Raw genomic sequence first — 15,392 nt, forward strand, 5'->3', positions numbered from 1 at the left:
AGGAACAGCCCCCTAAGTTTGCTCATAGCCAGTACAGAGAGATACCATAAAACTATGGCAGCATAGGGATTCCCCTGTACTAAGCACAATTCAGCAGGAACAGCCCCCTAAGTTTGCCCATAGCCTGTACAGGGAGATACCATAAAACTATGGCACATAGGGATTCCCCTGTACTAAGCACAATTCAGCAGGAACAGCCCCCTAAGTTTGCTCATAGCCTGTACAGAGAGATACCATAAAACTATGGCACATAGGGATTCCCCTGTACTAAGCACAATTCAGCAGGAACAGCCCCCAAAGTTTGCTCATAGCCTGTACAGAGAGATACCATAAAACTATGGCACATAGGGATTCCCCTGTACTAAGCACAATTCAGCAGGAACAGCCCCCTAAGTTTGCTCATAGCCTGTACAGAGAGATACCATAAACTATGGCACATAGGGATTCCTCTGTACTAAGCACAATTCAGCAGGAACAGCCCCCTAAGTTTCCTCATAGCCTGTACGTAATAACAAGCCACTCCTCTGTTGGCTGTAAGGCTGCACTGTGGCTGCTGGGAGGAGATAAACAAATGGGGACAGAGGAGATAAAGTACAAGAAAATAGATTTAATTCAAAACACATGAAATGTAACCAAAAATCCAGCAAGTAGGAGAGGCGGCAGTAAAACAGGGAGTAATACTAAGTGGCGCCTCGCGGAGAGGAGAATCCTTTTCCTGGAATCCCAGATGCCTCGAGCTCCTACTGCCCAGTCCTCTTTGCAGTAAAGTTTTACAGTATTTGCTTTGTATAAAGCAGGAAATCATGGGGGGGGACCTGTGTGTGTGTGAGGGGCCACGCTTGCTTTCTGGGCCTCTCTGCTGATTATGGGGGCTTAAGGCCACTAGTTACGGCCCCTGACCCATATGGATAGTGTGGTGGGAGGGGCATATTCACGGGATATTAACCCCATCTGCCATTGCTTAGAGGCATGCGGGGGGGGGGGGGGGTTGTGGCCAAGTTTGGCCTCTGCAGGTGTCAGGGAGTAAAGTCTCTGGGGGTCCCATAAATCTGAGGTGGGAATGGGGCCCTAAATTGTCTTGTCACACAGTTGCTTCCATATAGATCTATGTGTGTATGTGTGTGTGTGTGTACTGTGTATGTGCGAGTACACAGCCCATTGGGCGAGTTTCAGACTCTGAATTATATAGTGAATTATCCTATTGCAAACAATGCTAACATTGTGACATCACTTAGCACCATTAATAAGGATATAATTTACAGTTTGGTCCCATTACAGTGTAATGTTCGGGCAAGTTGGCAGCTCATTGGCCTGGGTATGCGGCCAAAACAACAGCTTCCAGGCTAGTATCACTTCAGTCAGATATGGATCAGGCTGTCTGGGAAATCTCATTGGCCAAGGACCATATTGGGACCCTGACTGTAGATTCTGCGTTTTTCCGCAGGCCGAGAATCAGCTCTGTGTGGCATCAGCTATACTTGTGTTTTTTTACATCAGTATTGGAGGGGGGGGGTGTTGTTTATGAGCACAGTGCCTCCTAAGAGCCACAGGGCTGGACTTCAGTACATCAGTATGGGTTTGTCACACACACTGTATGTTTATATATATATATATATATCTACTCTATTCCCCATATGTAGCAGTAACCCATAGCAACCAATCAGATGCTTGCTGACCAGTACATTCTACATGCTGATAGGATGCTATGGGTTACTGCTCCTGGGCAAACTTAGTGCCTTTTATTACATACCCCCCATGTTAGTGAATCCGTGCCAAGCCTTATTTTCCATGATTTTTCATCCTGCAGCTGAAACAGGTGGGGCGCCCCCTGGGGGTCAGCAACTCCGAGCACCAGCAGGAGATCGCCAAACTGAAGACGGATCTGGAAAAGAAGAGCGTCTTCTACGAAGAGGAGTTCGCCAAGAGGGAAGCGCTGCACGCCGGCGAGATCAAGAACCTGAAGAAGGAGCTTCGGGATGCGGAGAGCCAGCAGCTGAACCTCAACAAAGAGATCCTGGTCCTGAAAGACAAACTGGACAAGACTCGCAGGGAAAGGTAATGGCCGCCCTGCCTGCTCCTATTAAGCTTCTGCGCATGGAAATGTGCTTGTGCTATTGGGTGAATTCCAGTTGGCTTGGCTGTTATGCATTTTGGCCGGGGCCTAGATTTGCCCGTAGAATCCAAGCAGGTTTCTTACACAACACAAAGGATGATTGGTTAAAAGGCTTAATTACATTTGCAGCACTGCTGCCCAGGGTATTCACTTATCTAATACATGGCAGGTTTTAGGTGCCGATTCGGGTCCTTCGGCCCTTATCTCCCCCCGGCCGACTAATTTCTGGCCTAAAATTGGCCAGATCTCGATCAGGCAGGGGCCGCATCAGCTCCTTCCTGCACTATTAGGCTCCAAATTTGCCCAGGAGCAGTAACCCATAGCAACCAATCAGCAGGTAGCATTTACACTGGCAGTGGAAAGGTTAAACAACAGCCTGGTCACACTTCCAATAAAACCCCAGTTATTGGGCCAATAATAATGCAGGGGGTCTCGTTCCCATTACATAAGATTCCCTGATTATCTCTGCACCCACATGGGGGGGGGGGGGTGGGGGAATGCAGGAAGTGAGAGCCTTGGCAAATCCACATGCCCCCCCCATGTATATACACAATGGATCGACCCTGCCTGCACCCCATAGTAAATCCTTAAAAGGGAAGAGATGAAGCTCTGGAGGTTCTTGTTTCACATGTACAAGTGCTTGTTTGCTTTTGCCTAAGCGCCAGGGGATTATGTCTAAACAAATGCAGAAATCTCTAAAATAATAGATCTGGGGGGGGGGGGGGCTGGCGCTTTGATCTGCGCCTTACAGGCCGCTGAGATTAATGGTTTAACCCAGTGTGAGCCAGAGGAGGGCAAACATAGGGCCTTGGTGCCAAGAAGAGCACTGGGGTAAATGGCAGCTTGTATTTATATTGAACTGTGTCCCCTGCATGAACAAACAGCTCCCCCGAAATATACTCATTGCACTGAGAATGATACAATCACAGGAACACAAAGCTGCAGTACTGGGCAATGGGGTGGGAGATGTAGAAGGGCAGGTACCCCCGGTGCTACTCTGGGCTCAATACATTCATTCTGATGCCCCTTTAAATGAAATGTTACTTTTCTGTCTTCTCAGCCAAAGTGAAAGGGAGGAGTTTGAAGCGGAAATGAAGCAGAAGTTTGACCGCGAGCGGCTCCTGTTAATGGAGGAAAACAAAAAGCTCTCCAGCGAGTTGGATAAGGTACATTGCCTTCCTTGGGTGGGGCAGGTTTGGGAAACACTCATATAACATGTTGCTTTCTCTGTTTTCCCTACTGTCTCCATCTTGTCCTACTGTCTCCATCTTGCCCTACTGTCTCCATCTTGTCCTACTGTCTCCATCTTGTCCTACTGTCTCCATCTTGTCCTACTGTCTCCATCTTGTCCTACTGTCTCCACCTTGTCCTACTGTCTTCATCTTGCCCTACTGTCTCCATCTTGTTCTACTGTCTCCATCTTGCCCTACTGTCTCCATCTTGCCCTACTGTCTCCATCTTGCCCTACTGTCTCCATCTTGTCCTACTGTCTTCATCTTGTCCTACTGTCTCCATCTTGTCCTACTGTCTCCATCTTGTCCTACTGTCTCCATCTTGCCCTACTGTCTCCATCTTGCCCTACTGTCTCCATCTTGTCCTACTGTCTCCATCTTGCCCTACTGTCTCCATCTTGCCCTACTGTCTCCATCTTGCCCTACTGTCTCCATCTTGCCCTACTGTCTCCATCTTGCCCTACTGTCTCCATCTTGTTCTACTGTCTCCATCTTGCCCTACTGTCTCCATCTTGCCCTACTGTCTCCATCTTGTCCTACTGTATCCATCTTGTCCTACTGTCTCCATCTGGCCCTACTGTCTCCATCTTGTCCTACTGTCTCCATCTTGTCCTACTGTCTCCATCTTGCCCTACTGTCTCCATCTTGTCCTACTGTCTCCATCTTGTCCTACTGTCTCCATCTTGCCCTACTGTCTCCATCTTGTCCTACTGTCTCCACCTTGTCCTACTGTCTTCATCTTGTCCTACTGTCTCCACCTTGTCCTACTGTCTTCATCTTGCCCTACTGTCTCCATCTTGTTCTACTGTCTCCATCTTGCCCTACTGTCTCCATCTTGTCCTACTGTCTCCATCTTGCCCTACTGTCTCCATCTTGTTCTACTGTCTCCATCTTGCCCTACTGTCTCCATCTTGCCCTACTGTCTCCATCTTGCCCTACTGTCTCCATCTTGTCCTACTGTCTCCATCTTGCCCTACTGTCTCCATCTTGTCCTACTGTCTCCATCTTGTCCTACTGTCTCCATCTTGCCCTACTGTCTCCATCTTGTCCTACTGTCTCCATCTTGTCCTACTGTCTCCATCTTGCCCTACTGTCTCCATCTTGTCCTACTGTCTCCACCTTGTCCTACTGTCTTCATCTTGTCCTACTGTCTCCACCTTGTCCTACTGTCTTCATCTTGCCCTACTGTCTCCATCTTGTTCTACTGTCTCCATCTTGCCCTACTGTCTCCATCTTGCCCTACTGTCTCCATCTTGTCCTACTGTCTTCATCTTGTCCTACTGTCTCCATCTTGTCCTACTGTCTCCATCTTGCCCTACTGTCTCCTCCTTTTTCTACTGTTTCCATCTTGCCCTACTGTCTCCTCCTTGTCCTACTGTCTCCATCTTGCCCTACTGTCTCCATCTTGCCCTACTGTCTCCATCTTGTCCTACTGTCTCCATCTTGCCCTACTGTCTCCATCTTGTCCTACTGTCTCCATCTTGCCCTACTGTCTCTTTCTTGTCCTACTGTCTCCATCTTGCCCTACTGTCTCCTCCTTGTCCTACTGTCTCCATCTTGCCCTACTGTCTCCACCTTTCCCTACTGTCTCCATCTTGCCCTACTGTCTCCATCTTGTCCTACTGTCTCCATCTTGCCCTACTGTCTCCATCTTGCCCTACTGTCTCCATCTGTCCCTACTGTCTCCATCTTGCCCTACTGTCTCCATCTTGCCCTACTGTCTCCATCTTGTCCTACTGTCTCCATCTTGCCCTACTGTCTCCATCTTGCCCTACTGTCTCCATCTTGCCCTACTGTCTCCATCTTTTCTATCTTAGATATCTTATCTTTTTATCTTATCTATCTTAGATACTTTTCTATTGCTCTTCATTTATATGTTCATTTTGCTATATTTGTTCATTTTGAATGGCATGTACAGGCAATTATAAACTAGTATTTCACATCAGATTAATAGTTTTCCTATTTGGTGTTACTGTTCCTTTAATGTTTGGTGCATAATTAAATGTGTGGAACGATTTCTTATTTCCGCTATTCCCCAATTAGCTTCTAACTGCTCATTACCTCTTCCTCACATAATTGTCATTCCCTTCCCCCAAATCATGGCAGTGCTTACTGGCACAGCAGGGAATCACTGTCACCCACCATTAGTACAAGAGGGGTTAACGGGCCGGCGTATTAGTGTAATTACGGCTTTCTGATTGTCTGGCACATATAATCACTGGGGGGATCACATTCCCTTTATTGTACAAATGTGTAAGGGAAGCTACAAATTACCAAATTAACCATAACGAGAGAAACAGTGCTTGGAATTAGTGATGCTTATTATTTCATCAGTGACTGCTAATATCCTTATCATTTACAGTAGGTGGTACATTATCCCTTATAATACATGAGTGATACTCAGAGTTCCCTGTATAACTCAGCCTGCAGCCTTGTGCCTTTATATGGGCACAGAACCCCTCAGTGACTGCTAATATCCTTATCATTTACAGTAGGGGGTACATTATCCCTTATAATACATGAGTGATACTCAGAGTTCCCTGTATAACTCAGCCTGCAGCCTTGTGCCTTTATATGGGGGGCACAGAACCCCTCAGTGACTGCTAATATCCTTATCATTTACAGTAGGGGGTACATTATCCCTTATAATACATGAGTGATACTCAGAGTTCCCTGTATAACTCAGCCTGCAGCCTTGTGCCTTTATATGGGCACAGAACCCCTCAGTGACTGCTAATATCCTTATCATTTACAGTAGGGGGTACATTATCCCTTATAATACATGAGTGATACTCAGAGTTCCCTGTATAACTCAGCCTGCAGCCTTGTGCCTTTATATGGGGGGCACAGAACCCCTCAGTGACTGCTAATATCCTTATCATTTACAGTAGGGGGTACATTATCCCTTATAATACATGAGTGATACTCAGAGTTCCCTGTATAACTCAGCCTGCAGCCTTGTGCCTTTAAATGGGCACAGAACCCCTCAGTGACTGCTAATATCCTTATCATTTACAGTAGGGGGTACATTATCCCTTATAATACATGAGTGATACTCAGAGTTCCCTGTATAACTCAGCCTGCAGCCTTGTGCCTTTATATGGGGGGCACAGAACCCCTCAGTGACTGCTAATATCCTTATCATTTACAGTAGGGGGTACATTATCCCTTATAATACATGAGTGATACTCAGAGTTCCCTGTATAACTCAGCCTGCAGCCTTGTGCCTTTATATGGGGGGCACAGAACCCCTCAGTGACTGCTAATATCCTTATCATTTACAGTAGGGGGTACATTACCCCTTATAATACATGAGTGATACTCAGAGTTCCCTGTATAACTCAGCCTGCAGCCTTGTGCCTTTATATGGGCACAGAGCCCCTCAGTGACTGCTAATATCCTTATCATTTACAGTAGGGGGTACATTATCCCTTATAATACATGAGTGATACTCAGAGTTCCCTGTATAACTCAGCCTGCAGCCTTGTGCCTTTATATGGGGGGCACAGAACCCCTCAGTGACTGCTAATATCCTTATCATTTACAGTAGGGGGTACATTATCCCTTATAATACATGAGTGATACTCAGAGTTCCCTGTATAACTCAGCCTGCAGCCTTGTGCCTTTAAATGGGCACAGAACCCCTCAGTGACTGCTAATATCCTTATCATTTACAGTAGGGGGTACATTATGCATACATGAGTGATGTGATTTAGTATATACCATGTGCTGCAGCCGAGCCCTGTGCTCCAGCAGTGCCCAAACAAAACCACGCTCCTGGCCACTCTGGAGAACACAGGGAAGACAGACTGCAGGCAGATATACTCTCACGGTTTCTCATTCCCCCTCCAGCTCAGCGCCATGTTTGAGAAATTGAGCGTGAATAATCGGCATCTGGAGGAAGAGATGAGAGACCTGGCTGATAAGAAGGAGTCGGTGGCGCACTGGGAGGCCCAGATAACCGAAATCATTCAATGGTTGGTACTCCTGGCACCCGTAATGCTTGGCAATTGCATGCTCAGCGCTGGAAGGGGCATGTAAGGCCCACAGTTATGTATGAAATAAGTGCCCCTGCTCCTTCTGCCTTTCTGGGGGAGGTCCGCATAGGTTTGTATCCAGAAATCAGAAAAAGAAAGTAATTATTTCAGTTCTGCTTAGTACAGGGGAATCCCTATGTGCCATAGTTTTATGGTATCTCTCTGTACAGGCTATGGGCAAACTTAGGGGGCTGTTCCTGCTGAATTGTGCTTAGTACAGGGGAATCCCTATGTGCCATAGTTTTATGGTATCTCTCTGTACAGGCTATGGGCAAACTTAGGGGGCTGTTCCTGCTGAATTGTGCTTAGTACAGGGGAATCCCTATGTGCCATAGTTTTATGGTATCTCTCTGTACAGGCTATGAGCAAACTTAGGGGGCTGTTCCTGCTGAATTGTGCTTAGTACAGGGGAATCCCTATGTGCCATAGTTTTATGGTATCTCTCTGTACAGGCTATGAGCAAACTTAGGGGGCTGTTCCTGCTGAATTGTGCTTAGTACAGGGGAATCCCTATGTGCCATAGTTTTATGGTATCTCTCTGTACAGGCTATGAGCAAACTTAGGGGGCTGTTCCTGCTGAATTGTGCTTAGTACAGGGGAATCCCTATGTGCCATAGTTTTATGGTATCTCTGTACAGGCTATGGGCAAACTTAGGGGGCTGTTCCTGCTGAATTGTGCTTAGTACAGGGGAATCCCTATGTGCCATAGTTTTATGGTATCTCTGTACAGGCTATGGGCAAACTTAGGGGGCTGTTCCTGCTGAATTGTGCTTAGTACAGGGGAATCCCTATGCTCATATGCTGGCTCATTGTACAAAGGGGCCTGTATATAAATGCACGTTGGTTATAGGCCTAACTGCCATATGATATAGGGGGCCGATGCTGCAGGGATGACAGATTAGCCCTGGGGCAGACAGAGGAACTAATATTGTCTTTTTATGGGAATGTCGCCCGCGTATCCAGATTCCCATCAGTCTCCATATTTGGGCAAAGGTTCTTGAAGGTTTCCCCGTCCCTTCTGTGCGGACATTGAGGAATCGTAGCCGCGTCCCTCTGGATATCCGCCAGGCTATTAACCCTTTCACTGCCGGTCGCACTCAGCTATCGGGGAGTTGTGCGCCTTTAAGAGCCGCGCAGGGGGTTACAGCGCAGACGGTGGGATCAGGCGGATACGCTCGGCGCATTCCCTGCCACTGATCTCATCCTTGCGCTGAGTAAACAGGGAGCAGAGACAATTCACTTTCCTACCCCGGGTGGGAGCTGGGATTAACCCCTTCTGCCTCTTATAAACCACTAATATACTAGGGAGAGTTTCTAAAGCAAATATACAGGGGGGGCTCTAGTAATGACCAACCACGGATTGAAACACATCGGGGGTCAGTTACTGATCCCTGGGGTGCAAGTTGTAATGGGCAGCCCAAGGGGGCGGATGGGGGGACTCCTACATGCACCCCCTTCCCACCCCTCACCAATACAGCACTGACTAGTACAGTAGACAGTTAATGCTAAGCTCTGATTGGTTGCTTTGGGTTCCTTGCCCTGTCCCGGTGCGACTATCAGGGTATGACTGGGACATAGGGGCCCACCGGGGCTGCAACCTCAGGGCCCTCCTTCCAACAACTGCCCCTACCCCCCTCTATACCACATCTCTTTTAACCCGTGAGGTGCTGGTTCAGGCCGACCCTGCAGACCATTATCATTCAGAAATGCTGAAGAGACGGCTCCCAAGCAATGACCCTCAACAAAGGGGTCCAAGCAATTAACCTTCAGCTCAGTGCAGGGGCAGTTCCAAGAAGTGTTTAAAACCACACAGACGGCTAAATGCTGGGAATGGCCATTGCCCCGAGGAACTCTCCGCATGTAGCTACTCAACTTCCTGTCTGAATCTGATCTGAAGGAGTCTATGGCAGGAGAATGCAGATAAGCAAGACCTTACTGCTGTGCTTACAGACCAAGCCCACCCAACACAAGCAATCAAAATGCAGCTTTTTAAAAAAAAAATAATACTGTATTTTCCCTTTTCTCGCTCCTTTGTGCCTACGTTACTAGCCTGCTGATTCCTTTGTGTCATTGCCAGGGTGAGCGATGAGAAGGATGCCCGCGGCTACCTGCAAGCTTTGGCTTCCAAAATGACAGAAGAGTTGGATACCCTCCGGAATTCCAGCCTGGGTGCCAAGCCTACGGTGAGACCCCCAAGCCCAGCCTGGCTCTGCTTTTTTTCCCATGAATCAATGCAGTCCCCATATATTACCGTTCACTGATCCTTGGCCCTAACTGTCTGCCTGTTCCATGTATTACAGATACTTAGGGGCCCGTTCCATGTGTTACAGATACTTAGGGGCCCGTTCCATGTATTACAGATACTTAGGGGCCCGTTCCATGTATTACAGATACTTAGGGGCCCGTTCCATGTATTACAGATACTTAGGGGCCCGTTCCATGTATTACAGATACTTAGGGGTCCGTTCCATGTATTACAGATACTTAGGGGCCCGTTCCATGTATTACAGATACTTAGGGGCCCGTTCCATGTATTACAGATACTTAGGGGCCCGTTCCATGTATTACAGATACTTAGGGGCCCGTTCCATGTATTACAGATACTTAGGGGCCCGTTCCATGTGTTACAGATACTTAGGGGTCTGTTCCATGTATTACAGATACTTAGGGGCCCGTTCCATGTGTTACAGATACTTAGGGGTCCGTTCCATGTATTACAGATACTTAGGGGGCCGTTCCATGTGTTACAGATACTTAGGGGTCCGTTCCATGTATTACAGATACTTAGGGGCCCGTTCCATGTATTCAGATACTTAGGGGCCCGTTCCATGTGTTACAGATACTTAGGGGCCCGTTCCATGTGTTACAGATACTTAGGGGTCCGTTCCATGTGTTACAGATACTTAGGGGCCCGTTCCATGTATTACAGATACTTAGGGGTCCGTTCCATGTATTACAGATACTTAGGGGCCCGTTCCATGTGTTACAGATACTTAGGGGCCCGTTCCATGTGTTACAGATACTTAGGGGCCCGTTCCATGTATTACAGATACTTAGGGGCCCGTTCCATGTATTACAGATACTTAGGGGCCCGTTCCATGTATTACAGATACTTAGGGGCCCGTTCCATGTATTACAGATACTTAGGGGCCCGTTCCATGTATTACAGATACTTAGGGGTCCGTTCCATGTATTACAGATACTTAGGGGCCCGTTCCATGTATTACAGATACTTAGGGGCCCGTTTCATGTGTTACAGATACTTAGGGGCCCGTTCCATGTGTTACAGATACTTAGGGGCCCGTTCCATGTATTACAGATACTTAGGGGTCCGTTCCATGTATTACAGATACTTAGGGGCCCGTTCCATGTGTTACAGATACTTAGGGGCCCGTTCCATGTGTTACAGATACTTAGGGGCCCGTTCCATGTATTACAGATACTTAGGGGCCCGTTCCATGTATTACAGATACTTAGGGGCCCGTTCCATGTGTTACAGATACTTAGGGGCCCGTTCCATGTGTTACAGATACTTAGGGGCCCGTTCCATGTATTACAGATACTTAGGGGCCCGTTCCATGTATTACAGATACTTAGGGGCCCGTTCCATGTATTACAGATACTTAGGGGCCCGTTCCATGTGTTACAGATACTTAGGGGCCCGTTCCATGTGTTACAGATACTTAGGGGCCCGTTCCATGTATTACAGATACTTAGGGGCCCGTTCCATGTATTACAGATACTTAGGGGCCCGTTCCATGTGTTACAGATACTTAGGGGCCCGTTCCATGTGTTACAGATACTTAGGGGCCCGTTCCATGTATTACAGATACTTAGGGGTCCGTTCCATGTATTACAGATACTTAGGGGCCCGTTCCATGTGTTACAGATACTTAGGGGCCCGTTCCATGTGTTACAGATACTTAGGGGCCCGTTCCATGTGTTACAGATACTTAGGGGCCCGTTCCATGTATTACAGATACTTAGGGGCCCGTTCCATGTATTACAGATACTTAGGGGCCCGTTCCATGTATTACAGATACTTAGGGCCCGTTCCATGTATTACAGATACTTAGGGGCCCGTTCCATGTATTACAGATACTTAGGGGCCCGTTCCATGTATTACAGATACTTAGGGGCCCGTTCCATGTATTACAGATACTTAGGGGCCCCTTCCATGTATTACAGATACTTAGGGCCCTTTAGTCTATCAATTGCACCAGCGTGGCCATATTGCCAAAATAATTGGATACAGTGAGACAGGTCATGGTCCAAAATGTCCTTTTAATTAAGAAAACCTAAAATGAGCTAATAGGTTCTGTATATCTGAGCCCCCCAATCCTCTTTGCTACCTATATTTCAGGCTTACAGATAAGGAGGAGTTCACCATACAGATATTTTTATGGGGGGGAGGGTAAAATGAATGTGCTTTCAGTGTCATGGGGTTCTGAGCCCGTTGCTAAGGGCATTTCTGAGACGCTGCTGTGTTGGTTACATACAGGACATGCCGTGGAAAATGCGTCGCTTTGCCAAGCTGGACATGTCAGCCAGGCTGGAACTGCAGTCGGCGCTGGATGCAGAGATCAGAGCCAAGCAGGCCATACAGGAGGAACTGAACAAAGCCAAGGCTGCTATTATTGCCACTGAATGGTATGTGTGTACATGGGGGGAACCGCTGGGCTCTTTTAGTGTCTGTTTAAAGGGGAAGTGCAGGTATATTTTAATGTTTCATTAAAATGTAATATGTCTAAAGCCAAATCAGTTTCTCACCGTGATCCTGGCTGTAAATGTCAGACAGTGACAGACAGATTGGCAGCCAATTGCCCTGATCATGGCTAAGGATTCTATTGGCCAATGGGCTGTCCCTGTGAAATAAGTCCTTGCAGCTCTGTTGTGCCAGTATGGCCCCTTCCAGTTCCAGTAAGAGCTATATAATGGAATCATTCCTGAAACAGGCCTCATCCTCGGGTATCCAAAGACTTTTAGTTTATTTGGGGTTCCTTTCTGTTTGTTATTTCAAAGCAAACTGCAAGAATCTGACAAGAAGAACCAAGATCTCACGACAGAAATTGAGAAACTGAAGTGGGAGACGGACGAGTTGCGATCAGAAAAAGGTATTTGGCCCATAATGTGGGGCTTTTCATCACAGCACAGCAAGATATGGGGGGGCAATGTATATATCTTGTGTGGTGTTACAGTCACACTTTACTGCTGTGCTGCAGGTTGGAGTGATATCCCCCCCTCACCCCCAGCAGCCGATCAGCAGAACAATGGGAAGGGAGCAAGATAGCAGCTCCCAGTAGGTATCAGAATAGCACTCAATAGTAAGAAATCCAAGTCCGGCTTGGGACTCCTCCAGTTACATGGGAGTAGGAGAAACAATAGGTTAGCTGAAAGCAGTTCTAATGTGTAGCGCTGGCTGAAAGCTCAGACTCAGGCACACTTTACTGCTGCGCTGCAAGTTGGAGTGATATCCCCCCCTCCCCCCCAGCAGCCGATCAGCAGAACAATGGGAAGGGAGCAAGATAGCAGCTCCCAGTAGGTATCAGAATAGCACTCAATAGTAAGAAATCCAAGTCTGGCTTGGGACTCCTCCAGTTACATGGGAGTAGGAGAAACAATAGGTTAGCTGAAAGCAGTTCTAATGGGTAGCGCTGGCTGAAAGCTCAGACTCAGGCACAAGGCACTGAGATGGCGCCTACACACCAATATTACAGCTACAAATACATTTGTTGGTACAAGAATAAAAGGTTAAATGGCAGAGGGAATTATTTGCTGTGTAACAGTGTCATTTAGAGATAAAAAGTGCCCCATAAATATCATGTCAGTGTCCCTTTAAAGTTAAGTAACGTCTGTCATTTCTTTCAATCTTCAAGGTGTGAAACATCAGGAGTCCCAGAATTCCTTCCTGGCTTTCCTGAATGCACCTACCTCTGTGCTCGACCATTTTGAGGTAAGTATAATATATGGATCCAAGTGATTCCAAGGAATATGCAGCTTGTGCTGAGCTATGGCGCTTCTGTCTCCTGTCTCAAAAAGGGACCTGTATTTATGTGCTTATATTGGCCACATCTTTGGCCGCCCAGTGTGCCTGTATCTGATGCTTCTGCAATGGACTATTGTAGGGAGTGGTAGTTGCAGATGAGCCCCTGGGATATAGGTGCTGATATCTGGAGATGGTTCATTTTGATTGGCCGCAGCCTCAATGGCAGCCTATTCGCCAGTAACTGCCACCTGTCACAGGTGTTTGCTTGCAGTCACAGTGGACAAGACCATGCTACTGATTGGTCGATTTGGGCTAATCGACTTTTCCCATCAGATCATTGTTGCAGTGCTGAGAATTTAAGTGGGGATCCCCGAAAGTCCAGTTTAAAGGGGAAGTTCATGTTTTCTGTTAGTAGGCTGCAGATAGGAGGATACGTGACCCTGCAATTGGTCTTCTAAAATCTGGGCCATAGCTTTGCCTAAACACGTGTCTTTCCTCCTGAAGCCACGCCCATATTCAGGTAACCCCCTCCCTTTTCAAGGGTTATAAATGAGGACTGTCCCTTATTAATAGATATATTGATGATATATATCCTTCGTTCTGACTAATGCCTGGTTAGAGGTGGTACCAAGGGGCCACTCCAGCCTGCTGTAGGTAGGGCCCACAGTCCCACACAGTAGCCAGCCATTGGTTAAAGCTGTTATACATACTAGAGATGTTGCATAACTACAACTCCAGTGCAGCTGCTGATGTGAGTAGTAGTTCTGCAGTATGGGGTGTAGTGGTACCTGCACCATTACCCAGAGTGCCCTGTGTGTGTGCAGCCATTTTGCTATGTGCATCCGGCACTGTTTATTGCCAAGCCTGTAACCTGTTTTCCTCTCTTTGTTGAAGCGATCTCCGTCCAGCAACCCCGCCAGCAAAGGCAGACGTGTAAGAGGCTGTCTTGCTTTGTGTGCACCCCCTTTTCTGCCTGTGGTATAAATGTCTTTGTTCTACGTGGCTCATTTCAGGCTTCGTTTTGCCAGTTTAACCGCTTTGCATGTTGAGTGGCTACTTCTTTTTTCTGCAAGCCCTCTTTTGCACTCTGGTGGTGAAGGGGTTACTGCCTTAACCTAATAATACCAGTATCGTGTCTGTGGGGGGCGTTGCTGATCACAGGCCATAAGCACAAGCAGCAATAGATGGGGGGTATCAGACTGAGGGGTCCGACAGATCCCGTACAAGGGGCCGTACATGGTCTGACTGCCTTTCTATTGTTGCTGTGGCTCCTCATTGCTCATTGCGGATAGGACCTGCCGGGATGATGAACCAGCTGGGACACTGTGTGCGCCAATTTAGCGACTTGGAACACATAGGTGTAAGCTACAAGATAGCACCCCCATGCCATTTACATTTTGCTTGTCCTTTAAAGAAGAAGGAAAGGTAAAAACTCAGTAAGCTTTATCAGAAAAGTCTATGTAAATACAGCCATAAACACTCACAGTAATGCTCCTCTGAGTCCTCTGTCAAAAGAGACACAGCATTTCTTTCCTTCTATTCTGTACACATGTTTTTCAGTATCAGACTTCCTTCTCTCAGTTCAAACCTCCACGGCTCGGGCTTGAGCTCCTCTCCCCCTCCCTTTTCCTCCATCCCCCTCCCTTCTCTGCTGTAATCTGAACCCAGAGCACAGAGATGCAGGCAGGAAGTGAAGTCAGACCAAGCTAAAATGGCAGCTGCTTTCTTAAACACTGAGAGATTCTAGGACTATTTTCTCAGGTATGGTAAAATAGTGTACTAGCTTGTCCTATTGTGGCAAAGCTACTTGGAAGCATCAGTAGCTTTCCTTCTCCTTTAAAGAAACATTCACTTTCTCCATAATCCAGAACATTCTTGCCAAGAGACATGGTTTCTCCCAGCTTGTAGCAATACGGCAGACAGTGAAACCTGCCCTCTCTTGGTTGCAGTTGGGGCAGTTGTGTCCCTGTAGTTTGGCACTGGCGAGCTTTAACCCACTGGTACATTCTTTCTCTTCATGGTGA

General features: G+C 47.3%; 1 protein-coding gene across 6 annotated transcripts in view; it reads left to right on the forward strand.

The window, feature by feature from the left end:
• The window catches only part of cdc42bpa (CDC42 binding protein kinase alpha), a 126,358-nt gene that overhangs the window by 89,052 nt on the left and 21,914 nt on the right, over window positions 1-15,392 (forward strand). For 5 of the 6 annotated variants that reach the window (XM_031902580.1, XM_031902576.1, XM_031902578.1 and 2 more), the window contains 8 exons: window positions 1,808-2,055; window positions 3,174-3,279; window positions 7,198-7,322; window positions 9,460-9,565; window positions 11,884-12,032; window positions 12,405-12,496; window positions 13,259-13,335; window positions 14,263-14,301. In XM_031902580.1, the coding sequence (XP_031758440.1) occupies window positions 1,808-2,055; window positions 3,174-3,279; window positions 7,198-7,322; window positions 9,460-9,565; window positions 11,884-12,032; window positions 12,405-12,496; window positions 13,259-13,335; window positions 14,263-14,301 (942 nt within the window). The remainder of the gene's footprint in view (window positions 1-1,807; window positions 2,056-3,173; window positions 3,280-7,197; window positions 7,323-9,459; window positions 9,566-11,883; window positions 12,033-12,404; window positions 12,497-13,258; window positions 13,336-14,262; window positions 14,302-15,392) is intronic. The other variant, XM_031902577.1, reaches the window with a different exon arrangement.

The sequence above is a fragment of the Xenopus tropicalis genome, chromosome 5, assembly GCF_000004195.4.
Source record: "Xenopus tropicalis strain Nigerian chromosome 5, UCB_Xtro_10.0, whole genome shotgun sequence".
Taxonomy (NCBI): domain Eukaryota; kingdom Metazoa; phylum Chordata; class Amphibia; order Anura; family Pipidae; genus Xenopus; species Xenopus tropicalis.